Genomic DNA, 12,338 nt, shown 5'->3' with positions numbered 1-12,338 from the left:
TGGAGTTTTTGTTTGTTTGTTTTTGAGTATGTTCAAAAGAACTGTGACCTGGGATACCTGGCCCAGTTTAGCACTCCTAGGTAATTCCTCTCTTGAGATCCTGAACATAAGAGACAAGGTGTCTCATTTCATAATGACTGAATTCTGATTATATTGATCCTGTTGTGGATCATTGGAATTCGCCTCAGATTCTGCCTGCTTTTGCATGTAACTTCATAGTCTCTCTCTCCGGCCCTCTCTCTCCTTTTTTAAAACAGGGATTCTCTGTGTAGCTTTGGCTTCCCTGGACTCACTTTGTAGACCTGGCCATCCTTGAACTCACTGAGGTCCAACTGCCTCTGGCTCCCTGAGTGCTGGGATTACAGGCGTGCACCACCACTCCCAACTTGCAGCCTCTTTATTTAATTATTTTTTGTAAATGGGGTTGGAGAGTTTGCTCAGGGGTTAAGAGCACTTGATGCTTTTGCAGAGGAACTAACTACTGTATTTTCTGGTATATAAGACAACTTTTTAACCCCCCCCCCCCTCAAAAATAAATCTGTGCCAAAGTTGGGGGCCGTCTTACATACTGGGTACTTTTCCACACCTGGCTTCCCCTTCTTTCATATATCTGGCACCTATAGTGGGGGCTGATTCCCTGCTTTGCCTGTGTGGGGAGTATGAAGCAGGGAGGGGCAAGCTGCACACATCTTCCTGTACCTTGAGGAGGAGAATGTAGGCGTGGATTGTCTCTCCACAAGAACCAACCCATTAGACTCCAGAGGACTGAGCTTTTTTGGGTTGAGTGTGGAACATACCTTAAAGGGGCAGTGTAGGCTGGCACTGGCTGTCTGCTGGCATTTAATAAAGTGCCTGGCTGTCTGTGCCCTGCCTGAGTCTGCCGCACAGGGTGTGCGTTGGAAGAGCGGTAGTCTTATATGGCAAGTATATTCCAAACTATATTGTAACTGGAAAAGTTGGAAGTTGTCTTATACACCCAGTCGTCTTATATGCCAGAAAGTAGGATAGGTTCAGTTCCCAGCACACAGGGTGACCTCATCTGCCTATAACTTCAGTTCCAGGAGATCTAGTGTCCTCTTCTGCCTTGGGCACCTGCATGTGTGTGGTATATATACAGACAGTCAGACACATAAGCAAGACACATTTTTTTAAAGCTCCTAGAAAGAGCTATTTTAAAAAAATCACGAGCCTGGATCCCACCCCTCTATGTGCAGGACCCCAAACCATAATGATCCTGCAACAGCCCCTGGAGCGAGGCCCCCCAAGTCGGGACCTATAGGCCACCACTGGGGTGACTCGCGGTCTGGACGCCAGGGATCCCTTGCATAAGCAGTTCCTGTCTGAGGAGAACATGGCCACCCACTTCTCCTGACTCAGCCTACATAATGACCACCCGTACTGCAGTCCCCCTGTGACTTTTCCCCACGCCCTGCCACCACTCAGGAGCCCTTGCCCAGAGCTGCTTCTCGGACGCTATCCTGGTAGCCTGACCCCTGAGGCCATCAGGCTGCTGAGGTTGGGGGATACCCCAAGTCCCTATTCCCCAGCATCCCCATCTGGGGACATCATGGAGCTCTGAGTGCTGATGGCCAGTGGTCCCTCCTCCCCGACTTGTTCCGGACAACAAAAACCAGTAACCCCAAGAGAAGGATGAGGTCCTTCTCCAAACCAGGTGCCTGGGCACCAGGACCTTCCCCTGCCATGACACTGAGCTCAGTGGAACCCTCATCGGGAGGGTCAGTAACCGGGGGGAAGGGAAGTATCGCCCCATTGGTGAATAAAGATTTGTGAGTAGTTAAAAAAAAATCACAAAACCCCCAAATGTTCATTAATATATTATCACATTTTGTACACATAGCATCCTCATATCTTCCTTTATCCCTTGTTGTCTCCCTCCACCCATCCCTTCCTCTTCTCAACTAGCGGTCCTTTTATACTTTGCTGCCTTTTGATTTATCTTGGTTTTATGACCCAGCGAGTTTCATTAGGCTTGTTTACAGGAGCATGGGTACCTTTTACTTAGTTATGTCAGAGAGCTTTCTTTTGCCTATATCCAGAAGCTTCTAATTGATAACTATACACCTATTCAAAGAGGTTACTGTGATTCCTCTATTGGAGCCCTTGTATAGTGTCTTATTCACAATTTTACTAAGGTGAATTCAGTTTTTACCTATTTAAAAATTCCTTGAAGTTTTTTTTTTTTTTTTTTTTTTTTTTTTTTTTTTTTGCCTTTCCTATTCAGATTAGCAGCCCAGTTTTCTTTGTTCCCTTTTTATCCAGTTAAACTAAAAGAAACTGCCTAATACTGCTATAATACCATTAAAGTAATGTTGACACTGGCATTTGGCCAAATTTGGGACATCATAGCTGTCAGGATGTGTCTGCCTATTTTGCAACCAGCTTGATTGAAATTATAGTTGTCTGACCCACTGATTATCTTTAAAAAGAAACAAATTTGTCACATTGTGTCTATACTACTTTTTGAACAAAAGTCTGATGAAAATTCTGGCATCATCACTGCAGTTGGGGATGGAACCGGTAGCTGATTCTGTCAGGATTGTTTTATAGTGGCAAAAAAATTCTCTTCTGGAATTACGTGTTTGGCTAGGGAGCTATTTTTCTGTTTCATTTTTCATTCAGCCTCACCTTAATGGACTGTGCCAACAAGTAGTGGACTCTGTTTAGTATACATATTTCTATGTGATTGCTGGAATAATTCAGAACTTTTAAGAAGGAATGTATCTATGGACTGTTTCTTATATTATAACAAGTATTATGAATTTCAGGATGTTGTATTTTTATGTTGTTGAGAAAAGATCCTAAAGAGCTTTTATGGAAAATGTCCCAAATTAGTGACATCTCTAAAAGTCTTTTTTAAGTGAACAGTAAAAACTTTTGTAAATATATTTAGGCCTCACTTATGTTAAAATTAGGAAAGCTGTCATTTCATGTCACAAACTCCAGAGAATATGATTGACAAGTGAAGAAACAAATCAAGTGCAGAAACAAACCTTCAAGTCAGTAATCAACTCTTGCACTTTAGAAGATGCTTAACTGTAGGAACTGAAGTAAAGGAACAGTGGTCCAGGAAGCCCCGAGCCTGCAGGAGGATGCTCATTCAGCAGGGCAGAAGCACTGCAGCAGTCCTTCTCTTCTGTGCTTTCAGTACTTAGGTTCCCAGAGTATTTGTCTTAAGCACATTCATAAAGTTCTTTCTGTCACAGTATATTGTTAGAGTTGTCTATATTATTATGAATTATTGTTGCTAATTTACTGTGCCAATTTACAAGTTAAGCATATATGGAAATAGTAGATAGGATTTTGAGCTACCTGGGGTTTCAGTTACTCCCAGGAGTGTTCCTCTCTAGGTAAGAGGTGAACAACACCAACCAACCAACCAACAACAACAAAAGAAAAAAGCCCAAACAAACAAAAAAAACCCTCTTACTTTATCACAACCATTTCATGTTGCCAAGGACATTCCTAGAAAGTGTGGGTGAGGGAGAGCTCTGTGGGTTTGGGGCATGACGGGCTGTGCTTAGGGGAAGCTTTTAAGGCATGGAGTTTGAAGATAGACCAACAATAAAGCTAAAAATTGAGTGACTACAGTAAGTAAAACTGATGCTGCAGAAAGTGGGAAGGACTGTAGAAATGAAGGGTTAAGAGCTGTACAGAAGGCAAAAACAAGGGCACAGAAACAGACCAGGAAAATTTATAAGTGGAGAAAAGATCATTGCCATACCTGAAATGCAGATTAGGGAAAAATAAGTGGGTATTATTTAATTTCCCAAGTTTATAGAAAGATGAAAGATGAGACAGCAACTATTAAAATAATGTAAACAGGATATGTTCCTGTTTTTAAAATGCTTATTTCACACATGTACACACATATACATACACACAAAATCATTCACATTCCCTAGTGGCCTAGAATTCAAGTGAAAACTACAGGCGTTGATACTTCAGGGCAGCATAAGTAGGAGCTTGGCAGGGTTACATTATGACCCAGCTGAGTTAAAGTCAAGGTGAAGTGTTCACAAGAGTGGGAAGCTCGTGCTGAAGGGTACCATGTGCCCTAGCATGCGCTTTCTTCAGCATTTAAGTTGATGGGAAAAGATAATTGATGAAGAAATTATTACCGGCACAGTATGGATGGAATGCTGGTTCACAGCAGTATGAATGCTTTCTTGTGATTTCTTCATCTGTACTTTAAACACTATGTCACAGCCTTCTGAATGGAAAGTATTTGGTCCATTACACTTTCCCGCTTAATCATCACAGACCATTTCATCTACTTCTCAAAGAAAATAGTAGTCTTAAGGCATGATCTTGCCTCTCTGTCTACAATTCCTTGGCTCTAAGCTGTTTCTTTACATGGTAGAGCTATATTGCTATACTATCAATTCATGCCTGCCATTTTCCACACTGCCATGTGTGAGCATCATCTGTCAAGCAGTTCTGACTTTTGTTTTTAAAACTATTTTTGTTTATGTGTCTCTGTTGAGTATATGCCATGTATGTGGTACCTGAGGCCAAAGAGAGGGTGTCAGGTCCCCTGGAGCCAGAGTTACAGGTGGTTGTGTGCTACTTGATGTGGATGTTAGGAGCTAAGCCCTGGTACTCTGATCTGGACCAGGAGGTTGTTCTTCAGTTAAGGGTCCGGAGAGAGAACCAGGAGACCTAAAGATAAGGGGATAGAAAAGTTTGAGATCAGGAGATCTTGAATAAACTGTCTTTTATGCCAAGCAAGCTTATTAAGAACATCTTAGTATATATTGCAGGGGATATGGGGCAGTCAGGAAAATGCTGACAATGGGCCAAAAGTCAGCAGGAAGCCAGTTGAACAGTGTTGCACAAGAGAAACACAGGAGTTGCACAGGGGCCCTGGGACTGATAACCAATGGTCCCTTAGGGTAGGAAGATTGAGATCTCAGGATCTGAAGCCACAGCCCTTCTAAGGTCTTGGCCCCAGGTCATTACTAGCTCGCCAGGAGTATTCCTGGTTCTAGAGGAGGAACTATGTGCGTCCCCATACATCAGGGCCTCAGGGAAAGCCTAGGATCAGCCTAGCTCTCAGCACTCTAGAGCATCAGTAAGTGCTTTTAACCACTGAATTCTCTGTCCAACCCAAGTTTTGTTTGTTCCTGTTGTTTTGTTTTTGTTTCTTTGAGACTGATTCTCACTGTATAGCCCAGGCTTACCTCAGACTTGGCATCCTCCTACATATAGGAATTAAAGGTGTGTGTTGCCATGCCCAACTTCCTTAACAACATACAGCTTGATCACAGATCTCTCCTGTGCACATTCACGGAACTATCTGCTTCCTGGGATGCTCATCAGATGGCCCAACCTCAGCTCTCCTGCAGTTGGACTATCACTTCCCCCCTGATTGTGCTTCTCATCCCTTACTGCAGAGCATGGGCTCCAGTTCACCCGAGGCTCAGACCTGGTGCCTATGGCTGCTGGGAAGGGTGGTGCTGGTTACCCAAGAGACTGTCTTCTGGGTTGCTTTGAGCCTTGGGTTCAACTGCATTTGAGTGCACTGCCCTCACCATGGTCAAAATATCTGGTTGTACTCTGTGCAGATCCTTTTGGTACTGAGACAGTTGAAAGAATAATCTACTGTGTTGCTTTTGTCCCCAAATTCATGCCTTTGCCTGGATTTTTAAAGTAGAAAAGCCTCCCTCCCTTAATTGCCAACATGGAAGGAAGATTTTTTTTCATTGCTGAAATTAGACCTGGAATCACAAAAACAACCAGTTAAAAGAATATGTAAATTTTATATGCTAAAACTCCTAGAATGGAGAAATGGGTGCACTAGACTGTGAGCAAGGGCATTAAAATAGGCTGTGTCTCTAAAATAGGTTGTCTCTGGTTGACCTCTCTTTCCACAGGGCATGGATGCATTGAGTTCACTGGATGCTCAAAACCACTGCTAGTACCCAGCTGTACATACCCTGTAGTTTCCCATTATATAGCTACAACAAGGCTTTCCTTATGAATTAGGCATAATAAGAGCTTAACAACCATAACTAATAACAAAATCAGCAGTTATAGCAGTATATAAGTTAGGTAGAAATGCCTCTCCTCACCTCACAGTAATTGTGTCACACTCATCCTCCTTTATCCTCAAGTAATGGAACCAGGAAAGGCAAAAACCAGACAAGAGGAACTGCTGTGAGCCTAACCTACTGGTGGGCTTGTTTTTCCTCATTAGTACTAGCACTTTGTAAAGCAATGTATGAGAATATCTTGTTGAGTAATTATATTTCTCAAAGGTGAAACTCTGCTCTCCTAAGCAAAAACAAAAGTTTTTATGGAATTTTAAGTTAGTTTCTTACCCATTAAAGAGTGGGTTAAAATAATTTTTACTCAATTAATTCAGAGGCTCTTCAGAACATAAGTTTTACTGTTAATTGGGTAATGTTTTCTCCTTTTTCTTTCATTTTTGTTGCAACTGTAGTGGCAAATAACTGTAGAATGTTCTGAATTTAGAATTCTCAAGAGGGAAGGAAAAAAAATGTAGGAGGGATGGGCCTTTGTGTGTAAAGGAGATTTTTAATGTGTATGAGACAGGAAATAAGAGTATTACCGAGATTGTGACTTTTAAGTCTATGAGTATTATTAGCAGTGTTCAAAGGTGCTGGGGCAGAGATAAAAGGGTTCAGTTTAGGTCTTAAGAAAAGACTGTTTTAATATTTGACACTGTTCATTGAAGGTGAAGTGTTACTGCCTTGGAAGAAAGTTCCTTGTACTGTACCATAGGAGGACCAACAACAGCAAATGTGTGATTACTGCTGCCTCAAGAAAGACGGAGACAAAAAGACAGAAAACCTTCATTTACGGCAGCGTGTTTAGCCAAGTTTACCAGAAATCTTAATGTTGAATCATTATAGTGTAAAGTCCTAAGCCAAACCTACGTGCTGTGTTTCTCTTTCAAAACAAGGGGAATGCCTGCAAGGCCAGACTACCATCCTCAATCCTCTTGTCTGCTTGATTCAGGCATTTACCTGTTTGTTTGTTTAGGACGTGTTTCTGTGCCCCTAGGCATCTGAAAACTTGATCTGTAGATCAGGCTGGCCTCAAGCACCTCTGCCTTCTGAGTGCTGATTAAAGGTGTGCTGCCTAGCTTTGTATGTTTGTTTCATGTGATTTTCTCTTTATTTCTCATGCATCCAGTGTGATAGCTCACTGTCACTGAGCAAACAATACCAAATGTGTTTACAGTGAAGAGGCACAGCACACTGCTTGGAGGTATTTTGATTCGAATGTGCTGAGTTGCTACTGAATTAATGCACTTGCAAGGCTTTGAGTTGAGCTTAGTTCTAGCACCTTGGTTGGGTGCTAGACCTTTTTTCTTTGTTTCTGATGTCTGTTGACTAAGGATGATAAATTATACTTTGTTTTATTTAAAGATAGTGATCTGTTAAATCACTGTTTAATTTTAAATGCTTTCTTTTCTTTCCATTTATGTCCCTTAGCTATTAAAGCTAATACATACCACAGTTGTAACAACAAAGAAAAATGTCCAAGCCTCAAGACAGGAATCATATACAGAGGATTTTATTAAGAAGCAGATTGAAGAATTCAACATAGGAAAGAGGCACTTAGCCAACATGATGGGAGAAGATCCAGAAACTTTCACTGAAGAGGATATTGACGTGAGTGCAGCTAACTCTAGTGGGAAAGTGGTTCTGCAGGGTTGTGGCTGTGCACAGCACTTTTCTCATTAGCATAAACTCCTTAGCTCTGAGAAGTTTACATCAGGTTATCAGAATAAGGGTAGATGCCTCTATTGTGTCAAGTTGGAAGCACATCTTTTCTTTCTCTTTCTGAGACTCACATTATTTGAATAATTCTTACAATGACTTCAGCTTTGATTACTTTACAATGACTTCAGCTTTGATTACTTTACTTTGGCTTATTTCCTGTTTGTTGTTTTTGTTTTCTCTTCCCTGTGTTCTTCACCTTGGCTAGAGAAAAGAAATTTTTTTTACTTAATACTTGGAACCATAATTTCAAAGAGACAAATTATGGTAAGCTTTAGATTATATCCAAAAACAAGTAGTTTTCTTGATTATGATTCAAGGTTATAGAGGCCACTGTAAGAACTTGTACAATATTTGGCAACGTTGTTTTGTTGTGTAGTTTAGATGATCATATATGTGGTAATAGAGGTAGAGTCAAGGAAACTCTTACAAATAAATCTTGGCCAGTATGCTTATTAAATACATATTTGAATTTTCAAAATAAGGATGTGTTCTATGTATGAGCATTTTGCCTGTATGTCTGCTTACCATATGCATAATTGGTACCCACAGAAGTTAGGAAAGAGCATCAGATCCTCAGGAACTGGAGTTGCAGATGGTTGTGAACCACCATGTGGGTACTAGGAACTGAATTTGGAGCCTCTCATAGGTCTCTTAACCACCGAGCCATCTTTCTAGTCCCTGAATTTTTTAATTTTTTGGAGAATTTTGTGTATGAATACTATATTAAAATCATTTCTACGCTTCCCTCTCCCCCTCCAACTCCTCAGATGTCCCCTACTCCCCTTCGAATTCACGATTTCTCTATTGTTTTACACACACACACACACACACTCACACTCACACACACACAGAAAAATTGGTATATAAATATATGTGCACAAATGTGTGAATATATATACACATATAGAGCTATGTGTATACATACATGTGCACACATATATAGATAGGTGTACACACACACACACACACACACACACCCTACTGAGTCTGTTTAGTGTTGCTTTTATGTAGTTGTGTTTAGGGCTGACCACTTGGGATTGAATAACCTATAAGAGGCCATGTGCCTAGAAAAAGTGACCTGTTTGTCTATCTGTCTATTTCTGTCTCTTCGCACCTCCCACAGCAGCCACTGATTGGCTGTAGGGATGGGCCTTGTGATATTCTCCTTATTTCCACGGGCATATTGACTGGTAGTATTGTTAGCCAATCTTGTTTAGCGTGATACTGTTGAGATTTCATGGGGCAGCTTCCCTGTCCTATCTGGAAGATACTATATTACTCTAGGCTTCCTGGTCCTTTGGCTCGTACAGTCTTTCCAGTTTCTCTTTCACAATATTCACTGAGTTGTAAGTGTAGGGTTATATTATAATTGCATAGGTTGGGGTTGTGTAGTGAGCCATGGCCACTTTTTTCTACATTTTAACCAGTTGTCGATCTCTGTCATGGTCTCCGTTTGCTGCAAAAAGAAGCTTCTTTGGTGAGAGGGGAAACCTACATCAGACTGGCCTGATGCATAAGGTGGGAGACTCCAGCTAGCCTTGGAGTGGGGGGATGTTGGGTAGGGAATATTTTTAGTTTTGCTAGATACCCCAATAAAGATAGCAGGGGAATTTAGCAACTCTAAAGCTGGACCTTATTTTTTAAAAGCAAAATCTAACTTTTAAAATATTTTAACTGAATAACATTTTTACTTATTTTTCATAATTTAACTTTCTAAGTGATATGAATATAGTCTGAGAAATCTGTCATTTTGCAAAAAGTGCTTTATACAAACCAAGGTTACAGTATTATCAGCCATTGATTGAAAGATTATTCAACATGTGAGTGATACAGTTACCATGGGGACTGATTCTAAATCCCCACTGATACCAAGGGCTCATATAAAATGACTGTATGTTTTATATATAGCCAGTATATATTCCCACATGCTTTAAGTTAATCTCTAGGTCACTAATCAACTTTATATAACATAAAAGTTATTTAGAAATTTACTATGCTGCATTTAGATAATAATGAAGGGGGAAAGAGTATGCAAATTTGGTACAGATGTGATGGTAGTTGACTCTAAAATATAGAGAATTGGCTGGGTTGCTATTTTTAATCTTTATTTTTTGCATTTTAGTTTAATTTCTTTTATAAATACCTTTATTTTACTTTTAAATGGTACAGAGTACCTTATTAATCTCCAGAGCTGCATTTTTGATTCAGTTAGAAGAATTGTCTTTTGGTTTTGTTTGCAGTAGGATCTCATATGTTTTAGGCTGGCCTCAGCCTCATCTGGTAGCCAGGGATGACCTTAAACTTGTAATCCTCCTGCCTCTCCTTTTGAGCCTTGGATTACAAGCATGTTCCATCATGCCTGGTTATGAGGTGCATGGGAGTAAGCCTAATGCTTCATGTGTGCTAGGCAAGGATTCTAGCCAAGAGAGCCACATCCAGCCCAGGAGGGTATGTTAGTGCCTTTGTACATAGAGGTGACTCCGGGTAGGGACCTTCTGTCGTTATATCTTATGGTAACCTAGAAAGTTCCGAGAAGATGAATGAAGGTACTTCTCTCAGGTAATGTAGGTATTACTTCATTTTCCTGAAGCCTGGGCTTCATGCACACATGCAAAAAGGAAAATGCTTCCATTTGTACTTTAGACTTGTGTAGGCCTCATTTCACAGCCATAGGTAGTTCCACACCCCCAACTCTAGGCATTCCTTTCTTTTTTTAAAAAATACATTCATTTAAAGAAATTTTTTTTTTTTTTTTTTTTGTTTTTTGATGTGTGACTTTTTTGTCAGCATGTATTTATGTGACCAGGTGTATGCCTGGTGTCTTTGGAGGCCAGGAGAGGGCTTCAAATCCCCCCAAACTGGCGTTACAGATAGTTGTAAGCCACCAAATGGATGGTGGGACCTGAACCTGGGTCTTCTGCAAGAGTGTTAAGTACTCAATCACTGAGCCATTTCTCCTACCCCCCTACTTTCTATCATCTGCTTGTTTGGGACATGAATAAATACTATACAACATTCAGTCCTTTGTTACTGGCTTCTTTCACTTAGCATAATGGTTTCAAGATTTGCTCAGTTTGTAATAGCGTCTCCCTTCCTCCATGTTACTGCTCTTATACCTTTGGGATGGACAGCTTGTTCATCAGTTGATGGGCATTCGGACTGTTTTTGCCTGCTGTGCATACTGCTGCTGTGAGCATATATGCTGAGAGCACTCATTTTTGTCAGCATTAGGTCACACTTCTTTTGGATATTCACTTATACCATTGATATTCTGAAGTCATGAAGATTTGCCCTCCTGTTTTGATTTAGGGGTTTTATGTTTTTTAAATTTATTTTTAAATTAATTTAATTTATAATGAATAATATGTAATTTTTTCATTATAATGTATTCAGATTACATCCTGATTGTTATCCCCTCACTTGTATCTTTCCATTCTCACCCTCCCTCCCTCTTCTGCCCTATTCCCCTCCCCTATACCTCTGACAGAAGGAGACCTCCTCCCCCACAATATGTCTACATCCTATCAGGTCTCATCTGGATAGCCTGCTTTCCCATCTGAGTGCCACCAGGCCTCCTTGCCAAGGGGAAGTGATCAAATAGGGACACCAGAGTTCATGTCAGAGGCAGTCCCTGCTCTTCCCACCACTGTGGCGAATGAGCTGTCCATTGGCTAGATCTGAACAGGGAGTCAACATTTACTGAATGTATTGTCCTTGGTTGATGCAACAGTTTGTGCTGGTCCCACTGGGTCCAGATCCGCCAGCCTTGATGGTCTTCTTGTAGTGTTCCTGGATCCTCTGGGCCCTTCTATCTCCCCATTCTCCCATACCACTATCACCTGGAGTCCCAATAGCAAGTCCCAGCATCTGTCCCAATCTCCTGCTTAGTGAAGACTCAGGACATCCATGTTGGGCTAGTATCCAATTATAAGTGAGCATATACCATGCGTGCCTTTCTGGGTCTGGGTTACCTTACTTAGGATGATCATTTCTAGTTCCATCCATTTGCCTGCAAATTTTAAGATTTCCTTGTTTTTGTTTTGTTTTCTGTGTTTTGGGTTTTTTGTTTGGTTGAGTTTTTTGTTTGTTTGGTTTTTGGTTTAACAAGACAGGGTTTCTCTGTGTAGCCTTGGCTGTTTTTAATAGCTGAGTAGTATTCCATTGTGTAAATGTACCACAGTTTCTTTATCCATTCTTCAGTTGAAGAATATCTAGGTTGTTTCCAGATTGTGGTTATTATGAATGACGCTACTATGAACATAGTTGAACAAACGTATGGCTGGGTCTTGAGGTAGCATGATTCCCAATTTTCTGAGAAAGTGCCAGATTGAGTTCCAAAGTGGTTGCACAAGTTCACATTCCCACCAGCAGTGGAGGAGTGTTCTCCTTTCTCCACATCCTTGCCAGCACGTGCTGCCACCTGAGTTTTTGATCTTAGCTGTTCCGAAGACCTGGTCTCAGAGTTGTTTTGATTTGCATTTCCCTGATGACTAAGGACGCTGAGCATTTCCTAAGTGCTTCTTGGCTATTTGATATTCTTCAGTTGAGAATGCTCTGTTTAGCTCT

At 40.9% G+C, this 12,338-nt stretch overlaps 1 protein-coding gene and 1 pseudogene across 1 annotated transcript in view; both read left to right on the top strand.

Annotated features, from left to right (window-relative positions):
* Nucleotides 1-12,338, top strand: part of Mrps9 (mitochondrial ribosomal protein S9) — a 57,723-nt gene that overhangs the window by 6,375 nt on the left and 39,010 nt on the right. The window contains exon 2 of the mRNA XM_051152695.1: nucleotides 7,482-7,661. Coding sequence (XP_051008652.1) covers nucleotides 7,482-7,661 — 180 coding nt within the window. The remainder of the gene's footprint in view (nucleotides 1-7,481; nucleotides 7,662-12,338) is intronic.
* On the top strand, nucleotides 1,216-1,743 carry LOC127195348 (host cell factor C1 regulator 1-like; annotated as a pseudogene).

Source organism: Acomys russatus, chromosome 11, assembly GCF_903995435.1.
Source record: "Acomys russatus chromosome 11, mAcoRus1.1, whole genome shotgun sequence".
Taxonomy (NCBI): Eukaryota; Metazoa; Chordata; class Mammalia; order Rodentia; family Muridae; genus Acomys; species Acomys russatus.
This window is presented reverse-complemented; position numbering and strand designations above follow the sequence as displayed.